At 48.7% G+C, this 23883-nt stretch overlaps 1 protein-coding gene across 4 annotated transcripts in view; it reads left to right on the top strand.

The window, feature by feature from the left end:
- The window catches only part of SH2D4A (SH2 domain containing 4A), a 19935-nt gene extending 2079 nt beyond the window's left edge, over positions 1-17856 (top strand). The window contains exons 3-9 of one of the 4 annotated variants that reach the window (XM_025208809.1): positions 883-1051; positions 5480-5554; positions 6161-6299; positions 12182-12383; positions 12755-12888; positions 14771-14991; positions 16938-17856. In XM_025208809.1, coding sequence (XP_025064594.1) covers positions 883-1051; positions 5480-5554; positions 6161-6299; positions 12182-12383; positions 12755-12888; positions 14771-14991; positions 16938-17030 — 1033 coding nt within the window. In that variant the 3' untranslated portion in view covers positions 17031-17856. Of the gene's footprint in view, positions 1-882; positions 1052-5479; positions 5555-6157; positions 6300-12181; positions 12384-12754; positions 12889-14770; positions 14992-16937 lie in introns of all 4 variants that reach the window. The other 3 variants (XM_006027560.3, XM_025208807.1, XM_025208810.1) reach the window with 3 other exon arrangements.
- The last annotated feature ends 6027 nt before the right edge of the window (positions 17857-23883 follow it).

Here is a 23883-nt window from a genome sequence, read left to right as displayed (position 1 = left end):
AGCAGGTTTGCAGCTGCTAGCTGGGATGTGTCACTAGTGAAGAAGGAGGGAGCCATCATATTATATAGGGAGGGTAATTGGTGCAACATGAAAGGGAGATCTAGGATGGAGGCAACTATTGTGGGTTCTTCAATCTGGATCCTGTCAGATTGGATCCTCCTTCCCCATCAGTTTAATGACAAGCAGCTGCAAAGCTACTGGACCTACTGTGTGTGTTCTAACTGGACCTATTGTATGTGCCAGAGCACTGTGTGGGCTGCAGGGCATACACTCAAGTCTCAGGGCACATGAGGCCTGGGATCTTTGAAATCTAGGAGGTGTTTTCTGTTATGGAGCATGTGTCTTGAAGCCTGCAGGAAGCTAGATATCAAGCTAGAGTTGTTCAACCTGCTCCTGAGCAACTAGCAGGGTGTGGGCATGTGTTGACATCCCAGTTCATTTGCAGATGCCAGAGGTGTGACCTAAGGGGTTCCCAAGTGCTCCCTACCTCCGCCATGCGGGAGCCACATTTAGCCCTGCTGCCTGCTGTGCCAATAGGAGGGGAGCTCAAATCCAAACCCTGGGGTGGTGCCCTTGTAAAATGGGTCAGGAGTAATACCTCTGTACAGTGCTAGGGGTGCAGTAATACCTGTGTACAATATTTGGAATGGTCAGTGTCTCTGCTACCAGAGTAGGTGACATTTGAGACTATTAACAGGGGCTCCTGTTGCGCAGGAGTTAACCTGCTCAGTGAGTGATACCTTTACTTGCCCTGGGACTTGTGGTGCTCCTCGGTCTGAGAGCCTTCCACACAATTGCTGTGTTTGCATATGATTTCCCTTCAGTTGCATGAAAGGCACCAGGCTTATTTGATTTCCAAATCCCATTTTTATCTCTTCACAGAGAGAGTCAAGCATTGACCAAGCCTTCCATAACATGGTCTCTGCATTCTCAGCTAAGAGCCCTGGACAGGATGGACGCCCACAGAAATGACAGAAACACTGGAGAGGGGAGGGAAGAAGAAGCAATGAAAGTGGCAAATGCCAAGGAGAGAAGTCAGAAGCAAACTCAGGTACTTGTTCTCTGGTCTTCTACCACTGCTCAGAAGTGCATACATGTAGGAGTTGAAGATTTCAGATGCTCCAAGTGGATGGAGCTGGTGTTTTATAGATAGACATTTCAATTAGGACAAGGCATTTGATTTTTAAGGTTGTTTTCTTCTGTGCTTTGGAAGGATCATGTAACTTGGTGGAAAAACGGTTGTAAGAAAGGAAATACAGCCTTGTGGTTAAGGTACTGGCCTAGATGTTGAGAGATCTGAGTTTAATTCTCATCTCTACCACCCATTCTGAGCAAGCTTCTGGGGTTTTCTCCGCTTCCATTCTCCGTTCCTACCATTTCTGTCCTCTGTTTGGACTGTAAGCTTGTGAGGGCTGAGACTGTTGTTATTGTGCATCTGGCCAGTGCCCAACACAATGGAAGCCCTATCTCACTCTGAGTGTCAATGTCTACATGGTGGCAGCACTGAGAATGCCCAGTCTCGCTGCCAATGAAATAAGCCCATCCTACTCACTCTTGTTCTCAAGAGGTAAATCCTGGAAATGAGATTAGGCTCCCCCAGGGGCTCTCACTTCACCACAATCAAATCCTCAGTTCCTGGAGTGGTTACTGGGAAAATATTATGGGATTTCCCTCTGCAGCCCTCTCGCATGTATAAAAGATGCAGTAAGGCCCATGAAACTACTGGCATTTTTTAACTGCAGTTTTCCTTCTGAAGAAGTGCACATTAGCCTTCTATTTTGATACCCTGAGAAAGCTTGAGGTTACAAAGAACAGGATGTATATTTTGCTGAAAGTGTTTCTTTTTGAAAATCTATTTTCCTTACTTACAAATAAATGAAAAGCAAAATGTCCTAGAGATGTGTCATATCATCTTCTTTGCCAAAAAAAAAAAAATAGAACAAGGCTTGTGCTCTAAACCTTTATTATCCAAAAATATTGTCAGGAAACCTAGTACCTAACCTAAAACCCCTTGAACTTACTGGAAAGACTCCTGTTTATTTCAAAGGACTTTGGCTTGGGTCCTTTATTAGTATTTTGTAGAACTACATGTATGGGTTTAAAACAGCCAGTAGCTACATAATAGTGTACAGAAGCAAGGTAATTCAAGTCTTGCCTTTGACCAAGCTTGAGTTTACTGCAGAATGTGCATGGGAGGATCTCCCTATTGCCTAGTCCCATTATTTTTTGTCTGGTGCCTTCTGAAACTGGCTGGGTTTGGGATTTTTTTTTTATTTGTTTGTTGAATCCTAAAGGCTCACAAAGCAGAAGGCAAAGAAACCTCCTGTTTAGAAAACAAAACAACCCCCCCCCCCCCCCCCCGCCATAATTTTTTATTTACACTCGGTTATTTTTTTCCTCTCCTCCTTTTTTGTCTCTAGTTGTTCAATTGCTGGCAACAATTGAGAATCTAGACTCAAGCTGAGGCGAGGGGAGTGGGCAGCACATTTTCTGAATTTCTGGGGCTTGAGTTATTTGCAATTCCATTCTCTGGAGCTCTATTTAGAATTGAACTGCACCTGAGTAGAGTGTCCTTGGTTTGTTATCAATGTTTTTTTTAACTGGGAAAGAAACTCCCTGGATTTTCCCTTTCAAGTTTCAGCCTTACTTCCTTTCAAGATTCAGTCTTACCAGCAAAGCAAAAATGAGCAACTGTGTTAATATTTAACATTAATGAAATTAGAAATCCATATCCTTGGGAAGTTATATCGTACAGGAAATGTATTAGTCACTGCCCTGAAGGCAGCGGCTTAGATCAGACTTTGGAGGTCAGTGTATGTTTGTTCAAAGATAAAATCCAGGGTGTTTGTCTCAAAGGCCAGTCCTATGATCCAGATTTTTGCTGGTGTAACTGAGTTGCTCCAGGGTGTGATTTATGACCAACCGAGTTGTGCCAGAAAAAGCCCCTTGTGCAGATGTAATCTTATATCAGACTGGTATAGCTTGTTTTACTCCAGTAGACTGGAAACTGCTGTCCTAAAGAGTGCATAGTTGCCCATATAAGCTGTGTCCATGCTAGGAGTGCTTTACTGATAGGACATACTGATATACCTTCATTGCTATGAAGCCCCATGGGCTTGAAACTCATTAACTGGCATTCTGACAGTAGGCAAGCTGCCTCCTTTAGATGGAAAGGAAAGAAAATGGCTTTGGATGCACTCACTGCTAGATGGGGTAGGCTCTGAAATGTGACTACCTTGCTTGACATATTCAAGGAATGAGAAAAGTGGCACACTCAAGCACACATGGGCTTCTCCAAGTTCCTCAGTGTGACAGGGATGGCTTCATCCTTCTAGCTCTCAGGCAGATGTACAGGGTGCCTGAGACCCTAAATGTTGAGATCTCCAAACCTACAGCTCCTTGAATAGTTGGGATTACAGGGACTAAGGGCCATGCCATTGTCAACAGGCTGAGAGAGGAAGTGTAGACTGAAAACTTGCACTCAAGGTCCAGGTTCAGTTTCCACTCTTGCTACAGACTTCCTATGTGTCCTTAGCCAAGCCATCTAAGATCAGTTCCTCACTGGACATGCTTTCTTTCAGCCATCATTTGCCTACCTTGGCACATCAGGACAGAGAATGTCTTTCACTTGGTAGAGCACACAGCCCAGGGGAGAGATACATGCTCTAATGCTCTGTCAACCTTCTCATTGTGAGAGCTGTGTTTTTAGATGACCTGCAGGGTTCAGAACCAGCAATGGGTGTCAGATTGCCAAGGAGGGGAGCAGCACAGCAGGGACAAGCTGGGACTATGTGCAGTTGAGCCAGGCCTGGGAACCCGTTCTTCTTTGAGCCATTTAGAGATACCCAGAAAAGTGTGATTTAAAACATCTCATTGAAATGCCCAGCAGTATATTCCAGCATAGGGAGCAGAGCTAGGCTGAAGCATCTAATAAGCAAGGTCTAAGGAGTGAGAAGAAGAATCATTAGTTGAGTGATTCATGAGAAAGGGGAAAAGAGAGCTGTGCTGTGCCATTTCTTGAGGAGGTGTGGGGGCAGGCCAGGGGTACATGTACAGCCCGGATGCCATGAAACCCCCTCAGAGGTACCATGATACTGCATACAGGGCTGCTGCGCATATTTGCTCCTCCTGCGTTAGAGCTCTCTGATAACTCTAAAGCAGGACAGAAAAGCCACCTTGTGCCATAGCCATTGCCAGTCTGCCTCCCCCCCCCATCTCTTCCTAGAACCAGAGGCCCACACACCTATTTCCAGGAGGACTGCTGGGGCAGACCAGGAAGGGCTACAGCACCAGCCAGCTCCCCTTCCTGCTTCAGGGTTATCATAGACCCCTAATGCAGAAGGAGCCCATGCATGCCACAGCCCTTCCTAGGCTGATTGTGCAGTAGGGATGCAGGGTAGTTTTACCTGAAGACATCAACACCCAGTTGAGAAGCACCGAGGTAAACTGAGGCAGCAACAACAGCGGTTCTCAGCCAGGGATGCTGTCACATGCAAAAAACATAATGGAGGAGTTCCCTGACTGAAAATGTTGAGAGACACTAGATTACATACACATCCCACTAGAGTCCCTGCCACTCCCACAAACCCACATACTGCTGCCTCCTATCCCTTGGTGGGACACTTGCCACAACACAGTGTGTGTGTATGTGCGTACAATAGTCATAGCCCCAATGCCACTGCCTCCTGAGAGTGTGGACCACACTGCATAGTGCAAAGGCCATGGGTCTCAAAGTGTCACCACAACCTGGGCTGCCATGAGATCTTTTTGAAGGTGCAGAAAAGTACTAGCATTGTTAGGTGTGCAAATGCCTACACGATTCACAAAGTAAAGCCAGAGATTTCAAATAGAAATCCAGAGTGTCAAATTATTCATACCTGGTATGAGCTGAGTTCTTTGCAACAGAAGAACAGCTCTATTATTTTTTCCATAATCAAAAAAAGGAATGAGAGCTGGCATGTTCCTAGGGGTGTCTTGAGTCTAAGAAGGTTGAGAACCACTGTGCTAAGGAAACTGCAGGAGGAATTGTCTTGCCCTTGTGCCAGTATTTCTTGAAGACTGGTTGAGTTATATCAGCTCTTGTGCTCTTGGAGGCATGAACAGATATTTGGAGGCTGATAAAAATTAGAATATCCTCTGGGCTGCTGTAGCTTACCCTAGTCTCCCTTTGACTGCAAGATCCAGGCGGGTTACACCAGCATGCTGAACTTCAGCTGAGCTCTGTTATAGCTTGTGCTTAGGGAAGTTAGGCTTTCAAATCCCTATTGAGACGCACATACCAGTGGTCTGACTTTCAGAAGTGCTGCATCCTCAGCAGCTCCCACTTCAGTCAGCAGCTAAACTGGCCGACGATCCTGTTTCACTTGGTTATTGGCAGGGCTTTTGGTCTGCACCATATGCAGGAGAAGTAGATCTGGACAAAAGTTTGTTCAAAGAGCTGAAGTCCTAATACTGTGCTTGTCTGTCATTGAATTTCTAGTCTGTGCCCAGTAAAACCAGAGACATTCATCAGATGCTGGCAGACTGCCATATGAGGGACCGTGGCTTCCAGCAGGTAAGCAGTTCTCCAATTTGCTCCTTATATAGGCCCACACAATGAGCCAGACTCTGCTCTGTGGCCTCTGAACCAGGCAGAGCTGGCCACAGGAAGATAACCCAGGCTAACAAGATCGTCAGGACCTAGACCTGGCATTAGCCTCCCATTGCTGAGCAGGGGGCCATGGCCGGAGAGACAAGGATGTGGCTGCAGGAATCCAGCTGTTGTAATGCCCTTTCAGGGTTCTGCCTGGAAGCTGGGTGCCAGGTCGCCCTGGGATGAAGGGAACAAGAAGGGGACTTAAGGTGACTCTGCACCTTCAGCTCAAGCTGCTTATGGACACACAACCAAGGATCAGGATGGGTCTCTCCTCCTGGTGTTTAGGGTAGGAAGCAATTCTGAATGACACTATGTAATGTAGCAGAGAATTCCCCTGAGAACACTCTAGTCCTTTGCTGTGACCAGGTCCTGCCTGTTATTATGTAGCTGGGTCTGGGGGAAGGAGGGAAATCCCAGTTATTTCACAGGAAACATTAAAACACATCCCCAGAATCCCCAGAATAAGCTAAGGAGTGAAGTCAGCAGAAAGAGGGGCCAGGCATTAACCAGGTCACTCTTTAGCAGAAGAAGGAAGAAACAAGGAGGAATCCAGGAGACACCAGATCAGCAAAGGAGACGGCCACTTGCTGTGAACCAAACTGCGGGGAGATGCAGGAGTCAGCACAGAACTCAGACAAGGACAACCCTGAGTGGCAGGCATCCTGTAAGACGGGGGCGGGCACTTACTTTGGGCGGAGGGCCGCTTAACAAGTTTTGGCAAGCGGTCGGGGCCGCATAGGTAGCCCCTTCCTTGACAGCTGCCCTGCCCTGGGCTTACCACATTGGGACCAGAAGCCCTGCCCCCTAGCCCCGACCTGTGCCACCAGAAGTCCCTCCCTTTGCACGCCGCTTCCAAAATACTCCTTTTGGGAGAGGGCATTGCCATCCTAGAACCAGAAAGAACCAAGTCATACACTAGAAGTCAAATACCTACTATTATATATTTTATTTTTTTTACAACAGATATTTGTCATAACTTGTGATTGTGTACTGTATATAGAAGGGACTGCATAATAACTCAAAAATAAAGTGTCACTTTTTTATAATGTGTGTGTGGTGGGGTGTGGGAGTGTGGGGGGGTTGTGAGAGGGTGTGGCTGTGTAGGGGGCCATAGGGTATGTTGGGGTGTATGCATAGGCAGAGAGAAGAAAAGGGGGGGAGGAGCTGAGCACATGTGCACGTGGAAGTCTGGGAAGTCTACAGGGGAAGGGGCTGGGGGAGGGGGCAGGACTATGTGGGGAGTGGGACTGGGGCTGCGCTGGGCTGCACTCAGGCTGGGCCAGGTCATGGGGCAATTGGAGCCCAACACCTCCTCCAAGGGTGTGGGCAGGTGGCTCCTGCCACTGCTTGCACCGCAGGGGAGCCAGGGGAGGGGGGGCACATCCTGCCCCCTTTGCTCCCCCATGCTGTGTTCCTGAATGAGCTACTGGACTCTGATTGCCCCACAACCTGGCCCAGATGGGCCCCATTCACGGTCATGAGACAATTGGAACCCAGTGGCTCTTCTAGAGGCATGGCGCTGGGGAGCCAAGAGAGGGGGGGCACATGCCCCCCCCCCAATCTTTGCACAGGGCAAGGGGGGGGCTACAGCTGTGAGCTGGGCTCTGCCTGCTCCCAGCCTATGTGCCTCACCGTCAGTGCTTTGAAAGTGGTGCAGCGCAGTGCTATGTGCCTCGTTGCAGTGGTAGGACTCACATGGCACTGTGCCACGCTGCTTTCAAAGCAGCGATGGTGAGGCAGGGAACAGGCAGAACCCAGCTCACAGCTGCAGCCTGCCCTTGCCCTGTGCAAAGATCGGGGGGCACGTGCCCCCTCCCTTGGCTCCCCGTCACCGCACTTCTGGAGGAGCCACCGGGCTCTGATTGTTCCATGACGCAGCCCAGCAAGGGCCCCATTCACCATGAATGAGGCCTTGGACAGTCTGGGTCATGGGACAGTCTCCACAGTGCAGCAGGGATCAGGGCAGGGGTGAATGATTTGCTCCTGCCCCTATCTCACTGCCTCCTGCACTGTGGGGGTCTTGATCTGCCCTTCCCCCCCCAAGCCCAGGTAAAGAAAGAAACTTACCTGCTTGCTGGGCCAGCTATGATCCTGGCTGCGCAAGGTATCTGAATGTGCACATCGCTCCCCGCTGCTGCAGCAGCCTGCAGGCTGGGCTGCCCTCTGGCTATACCTGCTGCCCCCTGCATTTGTGGGGGGCTGAGGCTGGTTAGCCCCCACCCTTCCACCACCTATGGGTGTATGTATATGTCAATGGGAGCTGTTGGGGCACAGTCTGGGTATGTGGGATGTGAAGGACGGTGGAGGTGTAGAGATTCCCAAACACTCCCACCATAACATGCAGCCCCCACTGCTTGCCAGCAACAGCAGGCAGGGAGGTCAGGGTGCTTGTGCCCAGAGCAGGTGCAGCTCCGGCCAGCACTGCATGGGTGGGCGGGGGAAGGGGGGGGCATGGGAAGGAGCAGAGCCAGCTCTATCACTGGGGCTCCATGCCCCACACCTGCAGCTCCAGAACTTACAGTGAAAGAAGCCCTGTGCTGGAGCCTGCTGCCTCCCCTGCGCCCTCCTGCACAGGTCCCCACACTCTGCTGGGAGTGAAGGGAGCCCCACAAACACGGGCCTTCCCCACTGCAAGTGCAGAACTGCAGGTGCAGGGCATGGAGCCCCTGTGATGGAAATGGCCAGCACTGCACTTGGAGCGAGGAGCACACCCCCATGCAGCCTGCTTGGCTGCTTCTATCACAGGGACTCGGCACCTGCAACTCCACACACACAGCAGGGAAGCCCCATGCTGGACACATGGGGAAGCAGGGGGCAGGGTTTCCTCCACTCCTGGCAGAGTGTACAGCAGGGAGTGGGGGAAGCAGCAGGCTCCAATGCAGGGTTTCCCCTGCTGCAAGTGCTGGAGTTGCAGGCACAGGACACCAAGCCCCGGCAATAGGGCAGGCTGCGCTCCCCTGCCCCCCGCCTCCCGCACAGCACTGGCCAGAGCCATGCCCCACTGGGCACCTGCACTGGGCACAAGCGCCCTGACCTCCCCGCCTGCTGCTGCTGTTGGCAGCTGGGACTGCATGCCATGGTGCGGGGGGAGAGTGGGGAGGGGGTCCCTACACCCCCCACCCTCACATCCACACTCTGTCCAGCTTAGCTCCACACTCCCACCATCCCTCTGGGCACAGGCTCACACTTCCACCCTGCTGCTACTCCACCCCACCCCCCCAGCTTCTCTACCTCCTGCCCTGAACAAGCAGTTTCTGGCTTCAGTAGGAGCCCCTCTCAGAAGCTGCTGGCTGGGCAGAGCCCTTCTGCCCATGAGGGTGGGAGCAAGGCTCAACAGGGTATGCTGGGGGGTTGTACACATGGGTGCCTTGCTCCCACCCTTGTGGGCAGAAGGGCTGGGCAAGATGCAATTCATTGAGGGGGGCATTGTGGGAAGGATGGAAGTGCCTGGTGGGCTGGTTGTGGCCTGTGGGTCATATTTTGCTCATCCCTGCTGTAAGAGATGCTTTTACACTATACTTTTCCTAAGTGAAGGATCAAAATTTTCCTCTTTTTATGCAAGGAATTACAGCCCACATGAGTACCTCCTGAGAGGCAGTGCAAGCTTGTAGTTAAGAGAGTGGGGATGTATTTTAACTCAAGAGATCTGGGACTAATTCCCAACTTTGCTGCAGAATTCCTTCAAAGGACTTGGCCAAGGTCTTATTGTCAGCCTTTGCCACAATTTGTCATCAATACAATGGGGATAAGGAGCTTCCCTCATCTATATTGATGGTCAGCTCCTTGAGGCTGGAGCTGTCTCTTACTATGTACAGATGTTAGTGGAGTACTCTGTGTATTTAGAAAACATGACTTGCTGCTTAGCTAGACTGTTAGAAAAGGGGGTGACAGCCAAGTCTGTGGAAACAATAAAACTGAACAAACAGAAACTAGTGCTGGGTTTGGTCTTCCCCATCCAATTCCTAAGCGTTGTGTTGAGCCATGCCATGTTTTCAAGCTTTACTGCAGAGCTGTGAGGCTAGCAACTTATTATATGAAAGATGAGATTCTCCTGTCAGGGCTCCAGAAGCAGGAGCTTCAAGCAGAGCACCAAATATTGCAAGGCTTGGGATGAAGTCTTTCTTACTGGCAAGAACTGAGTTTACACCTGGTCATCCCCGAGGATGCATGTCTCCCAAGGTTGTTAGCAGAAGTGAAATAATTTTAAAAATTCTAAAGGTGACTTTAAAATGCTGTGCCAAAAAAACAACCCCTAATGACTCATCCCGTCATGCTTGTCACAGGGTGGGGAAGGGGGTCTTAGTCTGGTTTTCTCCTTTGTTCTCAGAGAAGCAGGATACCTATCCCCTTTTTGTCAGCCAAGAGCCAAATGCATTTTTTGGAATTCCCCCTCCTCGCCAGGAGATGGCACTAATGTACTACAAGTGGGTCACATTTGAGACCAAAAGTTTTTTCAAAGTGGCTTTATTGTCTTTCTTTCTTTGCCTACAGTTCCTTTACCTTGTAACAGTACAGGTCCCCCACCCCACCCCTGCCCTGAATCCCTATTGTTCAGTTCTGGCTACCAGACTGGGGTCTTTCATGCTGCCATACCTCAATTTGGTCTCTAAAACTAGGCTTTTTCTTTAAAGGTAGTTCTAGGTCTTGCCAAGACCCCTGCTCATTTTGAGGGGTTGATCTTGCATTGCCCTGGTCTATGTAGAAATGTATTTCTTCCCTTTAACTAGGAAAGACCTATACAAGCAACAGATATTGTATTTACCAGAGAAAATGGAGACAGTGTCTAGGCACTCAATGCTGTTCAGTGCACAAATTACACTCCAAAGCGGGGCAGGGGATGAGTCCCCTCTCCGGGCTCTTCAGGCACAGGGATCTCTTTAAGAGGGTGTAGCAAACCCACTGGCATCCTGCCCCAGCCTGCTAACCTCGCTGGTCACCTGGTGCCCTTTCGCTTCTCACTTTTATGTTCTTCAAGATATGTTTGGGAGACTGTCCTTAGATGTCCAGAACATTTCTGTCTGGAACCCCCTTCTCTGCCATGGAGATCTCACTTCATCTCCCCCTCTTTCTCTCTCATTTGCTTTGGGCATGGTGACAACCCCACAAAGACTCCACAGGTCTAGCTACTGCCCTCCTTACAGCCATCTCGGGCCTTCAACAGGCTCAGCTTGCCTATAGCCCTCAGGCCTGGCTACAGCCCCAGAGGATCCAAGCCCCTTTTTCTCCATTTGCAATTCACAGGCTTATAGACAAGTCTATAAGGCCTTCCTTAGCAGCTTCCTTCCATTCCCAAGCCTTGCAGAATTAAAACAGCATCATAAACATGCTATACAAATCACTTATCCTCAGTGTAGTTGATATCTTTTATTAAACCAACAAGATCTTAAAGACAATTGTTTTTGCAAAAAGCGTGTTGGTATAATAAAAGATATCAGCTCTGCTATGAGTCCTGATTGCCTTTTCCTCTGCTCCAGGATTTCCTTTGCTCGAGGCTCTGCAGAGCTCCTTCTCTCAGCCCAGCAGTGGGTCTGGATTTCTAAGGCCCTTGGCCCCTACTCTTTTGGCCACCCAATCTGCTTCTCTCCCAAAGGGCTGCCAACACTTTCTCACAGTTCCCATTAGCTGAGTCCTTAGGTGATCTCCAGTCATTATCCCATTAGTGGCCTGTTGATCATGGCCTGGAAGCCTACAGCTCCTGGCTTTGCAACCTGGCTGTGCTTCCAGTATCAGGCATAAGGCTACAGCTTCCCTCCCCAGGGTTTCTGGTAGGCTCCCAGCAGCTCCTGTAGTATCCTGAAGCCTGCCTGTGGCTGTCACAGGACTCTTGCTAATATGCAGCCCAGAGTCCTCTTGAAGGTGCTGTGCCTCTCTCTGGCCTTCCTCTCCCTAATAAAGATTTAGGAGCCCTGTTACGCAGGGGTAGGCCATACTTGTTGGTCTGCAATTGGCCATGTCCCCTTGAGCAGTTATTGCAGGTATCACTGGAAATGGCTGTGATTCACTGCCCCTTTCATACCCAGCTCCCTTCCTGCCCTGCACCAAAACATATTATCCTCCTCAGCTGGCAATTCCTGGGGGAATGAATGCTCATTGACACTGCTCCCCCAGGCCTGAGAGCTCAGCCCCCCTTTCATACCCAGCTCCTCCTGATGCAACCATATAGAAGGAAGTCTTGGTAGATGAAAACTCAGGTGTCCTGCCTAAAAAACAAGCCTTCGTGTGTAGCCTGAAGCATGTGAGCAACAGTGATTTGTTCACTTCTGCTTGTTGGTCAGAGTAGTTCAGCGAGCACAGGCCTGCAAGGATTGTAATAGTGCTAAGGGACTGAGCTCTGGGAGCTGGGTGGAGAGGGAGAGGTGGAGATAAAGGATTATGGCTAAATTATAACTCTCCCTAGGGCTACTTCTAGGCAGAGGCTGCTTACTCACTAAACGTAGCTCTTAAGAGGCAAGTTCCCAGCTACAGCTAGCTCAGGGTGCTTGGAAGGATAGTGGGTTCAAATTCCCCGCATAGGAGCTGATGATCAGTCTTCCTTGTCTCTTCCAGTGAGCAAATCCAAGGCGGCTGATGAGAGGAGACGCAGCATTGCGAGACAAGCCAGGGATGACTACAGAAGACTGTCATTGCAGGGTGTCCAGAAAAGCAAGAGGGCTGAGGCCTCCAAGAAAGCTCAGGATGGGAAGCAGGGACAACCTTCCCATCCTCCTCTTCCACCAAAGCCTAAGATCCTAAATGATGGAGTAGTTAGGTAAGAAGTCTAAGTGGCTCTGTGGGAGGTGGTAGAAGGGCCTGGGACCCTACTAATGTGGGAAGTGGGTGGCTAGCACTGTATTTCATTTTATGAGCATGGGTGTGATGGCTCTAGTTGCAGGTCTGTGCCATAGAGTTTTGATGAAGAATCCAGTAAGGGATAGGGTCTGCCTGTTTCAGGAGATGCACGTACCAAGTGAACACAGTGACAAAATGGATCCCACTGATGGGTTGTAAGCTCTGAATTGGGCTTACAAATCTAATGGAACATCATCAGAGGCCCTAGACTGCAGCAGCTGCTCCTCAACAAGGCCAGCTCTCGGACTAACAGGGGATTTCCTTGTAGTAAGCCCAATTCTCTTGAAATAGCAGGAAGCGGGGAGTGCAGCGGACAATCTCCAGTTCCACCGAAGAGGGCATCATCAGGTGGTTTAAAGAAGAGCAGTACCCCCTTCGAGCTGGGTATGAAAAATCTGCTGACAGCATAGCACCCTGGTTCCACGGTGAGTACTGCAGCTTTCCAACCCTGGCCTGATCCACAGAGGAACTGTAGCAATCCAACTGGTTATCCCATTGCTGATGTGAGTATTGGTAGTAGCTGGCTAGTAGGGACACTAGTAGGGGACTTGGGAGACCTGGTTTCTAGTCTTGAGTGTGGCACTAACCTGCTGTGTGACCTTAGGCAAGTCATTTCAGCTCTCTGTACCACCCTCTCTTCTCAGGACTAGGGATGCTGGCTGTTCTCTTTGAAGCACTTCGGCATCTGAAAAGGCCAAGTGGTTTTATCCTGCTGGGCTACCAGGGGGACTAAGTGAGGCCTGAGCATGTGTTTTGGCTCAGTGACTTGTGGAAAGAGGTAGTCACGGAGAAGCTGATCTAAAAATTCTGGACTGAGGGAAAGAAAGAGGACAACCACCATCATCACTTCTCCCCCCTGAGTACTCGAATAACAAGCATGTCCTTGATGTCCAAATTGCCAGAAGCTGTGTCTTCAAAGGAATGTTAAGTGGCAGCAAAGCATGAGTTTTTTCAATGAGACTTGCCCTCCTAGATCATGTAGGTGCCTTCACAAATGCAATCAGGGCTCATGGTAGAGGTGATATCTTTTATTAGATAAAGAATTTTTTTTTGCAAAAATCTTGTTAAATTGCAAGCTTTCAGGCACAAGGACCCTTCATCAGGCACTGGAGAAAAGATTGTAAAAGTTCTCCTGGGTAGAAATGAAAGTTCAATTTCAGAGGGTTTCACAGAGGAGTCAGTAGATGGAAAGCTCCTCTGGGCAGGCATGCCTTTGTGTACTGGCAGCATATTTGCATAAGAAGGAAGTTGCCCTTTCCACTTATGTGGCAGGCAGTGGTAACATTAACTATAAATGTGCCATGATAAATACTCTAACGGCAACAAGAACTTTTTAAAACAACAGGCTCTGTACCCCATTCAGAGAATCTGCTAAATCTTTTATGTGCTGTACTTTGTAACTTGCTAAGCAATGGCTAGATGCCTAATGGGTGGCATTGTTAGTAGCTGGCTAGTAGGGACACTAGTAGGGGACTCGGGAGACCTGATTCTAGTCTTGGGTGAAGCACTAACCCGCTGTGTGACCTTAGGCAGGTCACAGAGAATACTGATGTCTCCTATGATCAGTGCACTCTGTCTCCTAAAAGGAGAGCTGAGTTGTGGTTTTGCTACACACACATAGTAAGAGACAGTGCCTTGCTGTGTTTTTCCCAAAGCAACCATTAAGCAGACTGTGATGTTTGCCTGGTAAATACATGGTGCTTGGCAGTGCGCCTCCTTACACTCCCCTCATGCATGAGGGGCTGCTCTGTGTGTGGGCTGCCTCCTGAACTGGAAGATGTGCAGCCATATCCATCAGGAGCTTCAGACAGACTAATTAGCATGCCAGCGGACTAACTGGCACCAGCAGTGCTCATTAGGCTTTTTGAAGCACTGCATAAACCTGGTTGCACAGCCTCAGTCTGCCTTTTGGTCCCCACTCCTGCACTATAGGGAAGCCCTCTGTGCTAGCCCCTACCTGGTACAGCTTACTTCTCCATGGGTACAATTGCAGCCAGAAAGGAAGGGGTAAAAATCACCCACCCTCTAGCATAACTTCTCCCAGTTGATGGGAGAGCCCTGAGTTTGCTCTTTCTGTAGCTAGTGAAGTGACGGAGTGCCACATACTCTCTGGCCTCCCTCACTTCCGGGCCATTTGGGATGCTGTCTGGCCTGGAGTTGTCTTTTAGGTTGTGAAGGGCTTATAAGATGCACAGGGCTATATGAGTGTTACAGACAAGTTTGGAGGCTTACAACTGAGTGACCCACTCGGCCACACACACATGCAAAAGCCTTTCTCCTTTCTCACTTTGGCTTCATGTTGGGCAGGTATCGTAACCTCCAAGAAAGCAGAGGAACTTCTTAGCAAATCAGTGCCTGGGAGCTTCCTGGTGCGAATCAGTGAAAAAATCAAAGGCTACGTGCTCTCCTATTTGTCTGTGGAGGGCTGTAAACACTTCCTCATAGATGCCTCTAGTGACTCATACAGCTTCCTTGGAGTAGACCAGCTGCAGCACTCAACGCTGGCTGACCTTGTCGACTACCACAAGGTGAGCCTCTATCAGTGCATGTGTTAAGAGTTCACTTTTGTAACTGCCCTAAATTTCTTCAAGACAGGGATGTTCTTTGTGGTATGTTGGTCTTTGTTGCCTAATACCCTGGGGCTGGAACTCTTGTAACATAAATGATGACAACCCCCACTAGGCATAGGTAAAGGCAACTTGTATCAATAACTACTTTTCCCATATATTTGCACTTCCATGAATTGATTGCCAGCCTGACATTTTAGCACTGAAAAAGAATAATTTGCCTTTTCATCAGAGACAGGCAAGACGTTACGTGGTGCAAAGGTGGTGAACAAAAGAGTAGAGGGACTGGTGCTTTTATCCTGGTGCAGCCTTTCTCATCACATTGCCAGTATAGATGGTGTCTACTAGTGCAGAGGCGTTGAAGGTTATGCAGGGTCAACTGAAAGCCAATGGGAAAGTGTAAATATGAGGTGTGAGCTTTAATCTGATGTAGCACAAGTGTTATGGCTCACATAAGCCTTCTCCTGAAAATGTGTGGGATTAAGGGTGAATCTACATTGTTGTCACTGCATGGTAGAGATGCCCGGGCTAGCATGAGTACATGTGGCAGCTTTATCACAGAAACATAAAGCTCAATGGGTGCTAATTTACCCTGGTTCTTGGATGGGCTTTGCAGTCTGCAAAAAGTTTGGTGCTACTGTAGCTTCAGTGCCAACAGTACCTCATGTCTGTGCTACACTGCAGTTGCTGCTGTGACCGCAGTAAAGGCATATCTTTAGGGGGGGGTATATTCCCTCGGCTGACTTGCCCCATCTGAGCACTTTCTAAAACTTGATCACTCTAAAGTAGAAGGATTTTTTTTGTTGGACACCATATGGTTATCAATTTGATCACCCATAATCAAGCAAGGCAGTAATGCTGTATTTAAGGCAAAGACTGAAATGGATCTTTTCCCCAGAAGATGCCTGTGTCATCTGTGTCCCAGAATCACTTGCTGGGCATATACATGCCAGCAGGAGACATCAATTCATGAATTGTATTTAAACATGTTTTCAATTACGTTCCAATGGGGAACATTTCTTAGGATGGCGCACGTAAGTCTAGTGCAAAGCCAGCAGGGTTGGAGTGCTACATACATTCTTAAAATGGGACACTTGAATGTTACTTAGTCCTCCTTGCTACATGAGGTTGCATTTCCCCTTATATAGAGTAAAATGTAGCTCATAAGACAAGGGGAACTCCCACCCTCATGTTGACCCCCACCCTCAAGAACCCCAGCTCATGAAGCATATACACCAGCAGTAGAAATAAACATATCTTTCCTTGGATTATTTTCCCCATGATGTTGTAAAGATGCAGCTGCTCCTAGAACATGAGAGAACAGGATAACAGGGAGAGGAGCAGCAGCATGTGGAAAGAACAAGCTACTGCACCATGTAAGGGAGACAACAGTTGACAGGGAGGATGGGCAATGGCTGAGTTGGGCTAGCTGCTGCTTTCTGCATCTGCTGGCAAGGCTGGGAAGAGCAGAGCATGGTTGGCTTCTTGCCTCACAGGAGCTGTGCTACACCAAAGGGGAAAAACAGGCCTTTCTTTAACACGGCGAGCATCTGGCAGGAGGCTGCTACCAAAGGAGATGCAAAGCAAAGTTAGGAAGCTCCACTCTGTCTCGGGGCATGTGTTTTGTCACTGAAACTGTTTGCAATAGCACATTGCTTTGTTCCAGCCCAGACAGAATAGCCAGCCTTGGAAAGGTTGGAGGAAAGGCCCCCTGAACTCCAGAGGGGCTTCTCATTAGAATTTGAACTGGGCCCTAAGGACGAAAGAGGATTGGGTTAAATCACAACTGTGCTGGTTCAAAACCCATAACCAGACACCCGTTGCCTCCAGTTGACTTGGAATGGGGGCTGAAGTGCACCTTGGCTCATTTCGCTTGACAGTAAGTAACTCTGTCCTTCTGCCAACAGGAGGAGCCCATCACTTCATTGGGGAGAGAGTTGCTGCTTTACCCATGTGGCCAGCAGGATCATGAACCAGATTACCTCGACCTCTTTGAGTGAACCCTTCCACGCCCATTTTAGGCTACATACCAGTGCCAGTCCCTGAACAAAAAGAAACTGTTTTCCACAAGACTGAACTCTAAGCAGAGCCAGCATCAGTCATCTGAACTTATTGACCCAAGTGCCTCTGTTTTAAATAACAAAGCAGCAGAAGGGCAATTACTACTGCATGCTTGCTGTTAGCAGCAGGGCTGAAAGAACCTACACCCCAGCATGTCATAAGGAAGCTAGAGGCACCAAACCAAATGGGCTAAAATCGGAAGTGGGAAGAACTCTGTGATCCAAAGTAGAGCTGGCATCAGCTGTTCTAAGACACCTCTGTTTAAGCTGCTTTTTGCCCTAAGGCTGCAGCCTAACATGTCAGTACAAAAGAATGCTTTGTGCCTTTTGCCATAGGTGAAGTGAGCACCACTTTGTTTCGAATGGCAGACGATCTCACCAAGTTGACCCCAGAGGGTAAATTGCCTGATGTGAGGATCAACCCTTCAAAATGCTGAACCCTCTGGAATCAACATAGCATCCAGCACAATTCAGGAAGTGCCCCGCTGTGCAGAGGAGCCAACACAAGACCCCTTAATCCCCAAGTACCAAGCACTGGAGTTTCCCTGCCAGCACCAGAGCTGTGCGCCAGCCTCTTTGCACAGGACAAGATTGCACCCAAGAGAGCCTGGAGATGGAAACAGAGGTGGAAATGCTAGCTACAACCTTCCACTTTTGTGCACAGAGCCTGGAAGATTTAAACCCAGTACCCTTGGGCAGCCTTATTGCTTATCATCAGTATTATCTAACTGTTCATGCCTGAATGTCTGCAATAAAGCATGCTATTTTCCACAGTGTCGCTCTTCATTGCTTTTGAAGTCCTGTCCATGCATGCCAGGCTAACATCACTGCCAAGATGCATTCAGCATAGGCATTAGCCTAGGACTTCTCCTTTGCTTGTGTCATAACAGCCTACCCCTTGTATTTGTCACACTGCTTAAAAAAGAAATCTGGACTATCCATACCCAGGCACAGTCTAGGGAAAGCAAAAGGTACAAACATGCCCCTGTCATTATTCCTAATGGATGCTGAATGTCAAGAAGGTCAAACTACCAAAGATGCACTTGCCTCCACTGCCAATGACACTTGCAAATCCAGTGTTCTTTGAAGGAACATTAATACATTGCAAGGTTCAGTCCCCACCCCCTGTGCAGATAAGAATTTGTGAAGAACCAGGGCATGTACAGAGCCACAGCAGAGAACTGTACAGCACTGCTGAGCTGCTCAAACTGTTTGCTGCATTTTATTGCCGAGGTTGTTGCTTCTTGGATCAGCTACACAGGACTGCGGATGAGCTCCAGCTGATTGTAGACGCAGTGCCTTTGAAGTAAAAGCCACAGGAAACAGCTAGCCCTGAATTTGGTTACCCACTCCTAATTAAGTGGGTTGTAAATCATCTGGATACAAGTGATCCAGGTTCCACTGTCCTGAACCAAAAATCAGATCAGTTTTAGTTACCTATCCATTCCACTTCTTCTGTTGGGTTGAGGCAGCTCTGTGTAGCTTAACGAAACTACTAAGGTCTGCAGTTTATTTTTGATAAAGTATCCATGATAGACATCATTCCTATTACATGCCCTACAGAGTGAAGCGGACTCATTACTTAAAGTAAAATGCCTGCTCTGACTTAGCTACAGGCTAGTCTCCATGCTGGAATTGCTAGGTAAGGTTCCACAGCCTTTATTCTTCAGGAAGCCAAGCTGGATGAGCACAGTAGGCCTCACTGGTCTTAATATTTATGTTTATTTTGCATAACCAGCCTCCTCAAGATGGACAGGAGACTAAGACTGTCTGCATAGTAAACTTACCTTGCTCAAGTATGGATTCTTCAACCATGCAGCACTGCCCTGGGTAGGGCCATATCATTAATGAAACAAAATAGACATGTCTGCTTGGCACTGTTACAGGTCACTGCACTAGTCATTTAGTCCAGCCACTGTTGGCTCTAGATTTAGGACTGAGAGACTTTGTGCCAGGGGCGAGGGGATCCCACCCTCAGCCCAACCACAGCCTCTCCATTCAATAATAGGCAAATTTATTGATACACAGTGGTAACAGAAAAGAAGCAATACAAACAATTAAGCAATTCTATATATCTACCAAATTCTAGGGCTGTCATCAGAGGAAAAGTACATCTGGCCCAGATGCAGTCTTCACTCTGAGGCTCTCTCTTAGGAGTCAGCATGTCATCAGTCTGGAGGTGGGATACCGAGGCCCACCTCCACCCTCCAGTGGGGTGGATGAGATGGTCTGGTCATGTGCCCTCTGTCCATGGTGGTCTCAGGGACCCTTCCCGGGGAATGGGATGGGAAGGAGGAAGAAGGGACCCGGGGTGGGACAACTAGGAGTGATAGGGAGGGACCCGGGTAGAGGACAAGAAGGGATACAGATGGACGAGAAAGGAGGGAGGGATGAGGAGAAGGACAGGGAGGAACCTTTTGTTACTCTTAAGTCTCTGCTTTTGTATTCTCCTTCCCTCCTGATGACTCTTAATAACTCTTCATCTGTGGCTATCTCTGGTTGGTCTCTCTCTGTGGTCACACATCCATGTAGCTTTCCAGGCCTTCTCCGAATTTGGTCTGTTCCCCCAAAACCAGGACTCGCGTCTCTAGATTGCCTCCTCCAATGTCTGACCACCTTCACAGTTAGAAAGTTCTTCCTAATCTCCAACCTAAATTTCCTCTGCTGAAGCTAAATGCCTTTGCTCCTAGTCCTGACCCCCAGGACAAACATCCATCCCTATCCTCTTTATAATCACCCTTCAGGCATTTGAAGACTGTTATCAAATTCTCCCGTAAGTCATGCTTCCCAGGCCTCTAATCATTTTTGTTGCCTTCTGCTGACCTCTTTCCAATCTGTCCAGATCTTTGTTGAAGCATGGAGCCCCAAACCAGACACAGTACTCCAGGTGAGGTGTCACCAGTGCTGAATACAGAGAAAGAATTACTTCTCTTGATTTGCAAGAGACATTCCTCAATACAGTATGCTGTTGGCTTTTTTTGCAACAAGAGCACACTGTTGGGTCATTCAATTTCTTTGGCTATCCCTTGATATGAGGATGATGTCTGCTGGTGGTGGAGTGGGGATTATTGGCAAGTTTTAAGATGGCTCAAGAGTCCAATCCATGCTCTGCAAATTTTTCTACAGATATGATAGGTGGTGCCTTTGGGGCGGGGGGCACAGGTTTTTTAACCAGATTGTTGTGCACTTTCCTTCCTCCTTTGCCATTTCTTGGCTTCCTGAGCAAGACGGTTCTCTTCAAAATGGGCTGCAGTTTGATGTATGGTGCAGCACCACTGAGACCTGTTACCAGCCAGCACTTCCCAGTCTGTAAGGTTGATGCTGCCTATAGGTGGATTAATGGACAGGCCAGGTGGGCCCAGGCCCAGGGGCCACTACCAATCAAGGACACCAAAATCCTCATCAGCAGGGAAGTGAAAACCACAGGTTTAAACTTGGCACTGTTTTTGTCTCCTGGCAGGGAGACAAAAATGGCGCCAAGTTTAAAACCACAGCTTTTGCATTTGCTTCCCTGATCCCAAAGCAGGGCCCCTCCACCAATGGGGCGGGGTAGGGCTGGGAGTGCTGCACCCTGCTTGCGGTGGGGGATAGGCCAAATTCACCTTAGCCCCCGTAGCCACCCCTCCCAGTGCTGCCGCCCACCCGCAGAGACACAGCATGAAGCTCCTGGCCTGGCCCGGCCTGGCCCTGTGCATCTGCATGGCCGCACAGGACAGCTGGGCAGTAGCTCCCTGCAGGTAAGCATAATAGGGGCCGAGCAGGGAACTAGACAGAGCCAAGGGCAGCTTGTGGTGGGGTGGGATGGGGTGGGGGTGGCATCCTCAGAGTGATCAAGAGTGGGGGAGGCAGGAGGGGGGAGGTCCTCTGTGGGAAAAGTGTGTGTCTGGGTGTGCATGTGTCTGCCTCTGTGTGTGTGTGTATGTGTCTGTCTGTCTGTCTGTCTGTCTGTGTCTCTGTGTGTGTCCAGCACTGCAGGGAGGGGCCGGGTCAGCTCAGAGAGCTCCCGCGGGGGTGAGAAGGTGCCTCCCATCTTCCCCTTGCCCAGGGCCCTAAAAGTCCTTAATCTGCCTCTGATGCTGCCCTTCTTGAGGTGTGCATTCAGGGTGTCCTTGTAGTGCTTCCTCTGTCCTCCACAGGTCCTCTTACCATGACTGAGCTGAGAGAAGAGGACTTGCTTCAGGATATGAGTGTCAGCCATCCGTACACAGTGGCCAGCTCAGCAGAGTTGATGTTTCATGATCTTTGCCTCAGTGCTGGTTATGTTAGCTGCAGAGAGGATGATGGCATTGGTGCAGTGGTCTTCCCATCTAATGCAAAGGATCTTCCTGTGGCAATGCTGGTGAAACCATTCCAGGCATTTAAGATGGCTTCGATATGTCACCCACATCTCACACCTATACAGGAGTGTTGGAATAACCACTGCATCGTAGACCAGGATCTTAGTTTCCATCTGCAGATCTCGGTTGGTAAAGACACAGCAAAACAGCTTTCTGAAGGATACACTGGTGCAGCAAATCCTATGTTTGATTTCTACATCAAGACTGACTGACTGGGAGAGGTGGCTGCCAAGGTATGGGAAATGCTTGGTGTTTTCCAGGGATTCTCCACCAATGGTAATCTGTGGGGGGAGGGGGGCAGGTTGTGCTGGGGCAGACTGATGGAGCACCTTGGTCTTCCCAATATTAAGGAAGAGTCCCAGGCTATGATAGGCACTTAAAAAAAGGTCAGGGGTAGACTGTAGATTGGTCTCAGTGTGCACGAGGATAAGACAGTCGCCAGTGTACTGAAGGTCAGTGATGCCAGTTTGGGTAACTTTTGTTTTGCTGTGAAGATGTCACAGGTTGAAAAGCTGACCGTCCGTTTGATACTCAACCCCAATTCTGGGAGGAAGGCAGTCATGGATGAGAATCAGAATCACAGCAAGATAGATGGAGAAAAGGGTTGGGGTGTTGATGCATCCTTGCTTGACACCAGTACGGATGGTAAATGGTTCCGTCTCTGACCCATTGCAAAGGACAATGGCAGTCACCCCATCGTGGAGTAGCCTGAGGATGCTGATGAACTTCAGTGGACAACCAAACCTAGCCAGCACCTTCCATAAGGCTTCACGATCGATGGAGATGAAGGCCTTGGTTAGATCAATGAGTGCCATAAACAGCTCCTGGTAGTGCTCTCTACATTTCTCCTGGATCTGTTGTGCAACAAAAACATGTTGGTCATACCCCGTGATGATCTAAAGCCACACTGGGATTCTGGAAGGACATTTTCAGCAAGGAGGAAGAGGCGATTCAGAAGGATGTGACTAAGGATCTTCCTGGCAATGGAGAGGAGGACAATGCTGCAGTAGTTCCCACATACTGACTTGTCTCCTTTCTTGAAGATGGTCACAGTGTTGGCATTCTTTAAGTCAGGTGAAGTTTCCTTGTTAACCCATATTTTGCACTAGTGCTTTTCCATCAGCTTTGAAGACTTCTGTGGGAATGCCATCTAGTTCTGGTGCCTTATTGTTCTTGGTCTGAGTAATGGCACACCAGACTTCCTTGAAGGATGGGGGATTGGCAAGAAGTTCTATTTCTGGGTGTTGAGGGATGGACTCAATGGTGGCAGCTGAGACCTCAGATTCATGGTTGAGTAGAATCTTGAAGTGCCCCTTCCAGTGTTGTTTGATGGATACACTATCTGTGGGAAGGATGGAGCCATCCTAGGATCACAAGTGGGGTTGGGCCATTGGAACATAGCCTGGGGATGGCTTTTATGGCTTGACAGAAGCTTCTCATGTCATGTTGATCAGTGAAACTCTGGATCTCGATGGCCTTTGCTTGCCACCAAGAACAAGATTGATTGTTAGTGGCTTTCAGAACTCCCTGTGGGCATTAACAAATGCCTTATGACTCTCCACCTCAAGCTCAATAACAACCAGTATGGTAGTCATCAGTGTGTATGCTCCCGCACTTGATGATAAAGTTAACAAGCAACAGTTTCTACTGCACTCTTGATACAGTCCTGTATGCCACTGCCAAGGCAGACAAGCTCATCCTCATGGGTGACTTCAGTGCAAGAGTTGGGCAATACTCTGAACTCTGGAGTGGCACCACTGGGAAAGAGGGGCTGGGGAAAGTCAATTCCAATGGTATCTTCCTTCACAGCAAATAGGCAGAGCATGACTTGCTCATCACAAATACTATCTTCAGACAGTGACAGATATAAGACAACATGGAAATACTCAGGTTCCAAGTACTGGCACCTTTTGTTTACTACATTATTGCCAGAGCCCACGATTGTAGCAATGTCCATATCACCTGAGTCCTGAGAGGTGCAGATGACTGTTGGATGGACCACCTTTTAGTCAGATCAATCATGGACATGTAGCTTGCACCACAACACCATAAACAACAGAAAGGAATGCGGAAGAGATTTAACACCAAAGCACTCCAAGACCAAGCTAGATATGAGGCTCTTCAGTAATGCCTTACTGAGAGGCTCTCTGACCTACCTGTTGCATCAAGGACATCCAGGCACATTGGGAGGAATTTAAGAATGTTATTCACAAGGCATGCACTAAATCAATTGGATACCCTACTTACCATCACCAAGATTGGTTTGACGAAAATAATGAGGAAATCCTAGCAATTATCCATCAGAAGAGAACTGTGTTCTGCAGCTGGCAAAATTAACTCTCCAGCTAGCAGAAATGAGAGGCTTACCACTAGCTTAAAGCTGTAGTTCAGAGGAGGCTACAGGACATCAATATTCAGTTCATGGTCTCCTGTAACTCCCAGGTCCTTCTATGCAG

This window comes from Alligator sinensis, unplaced genomic scaffold (genome assembly GCF_000455745.1).
Source record: "Alligator sinensis unplaced genomic scaffold, ASM45574v1 scaffold1092_1, whole genome shotgun sequence".
NCBI lineage: Eukaryota > Metazoa > Chordata > Crocodylia > Alligatoridae > Alligator > Alligator sinensis.
This window is presented reverse-complemented; position numbering and strand designations above follow the sequence as displayed.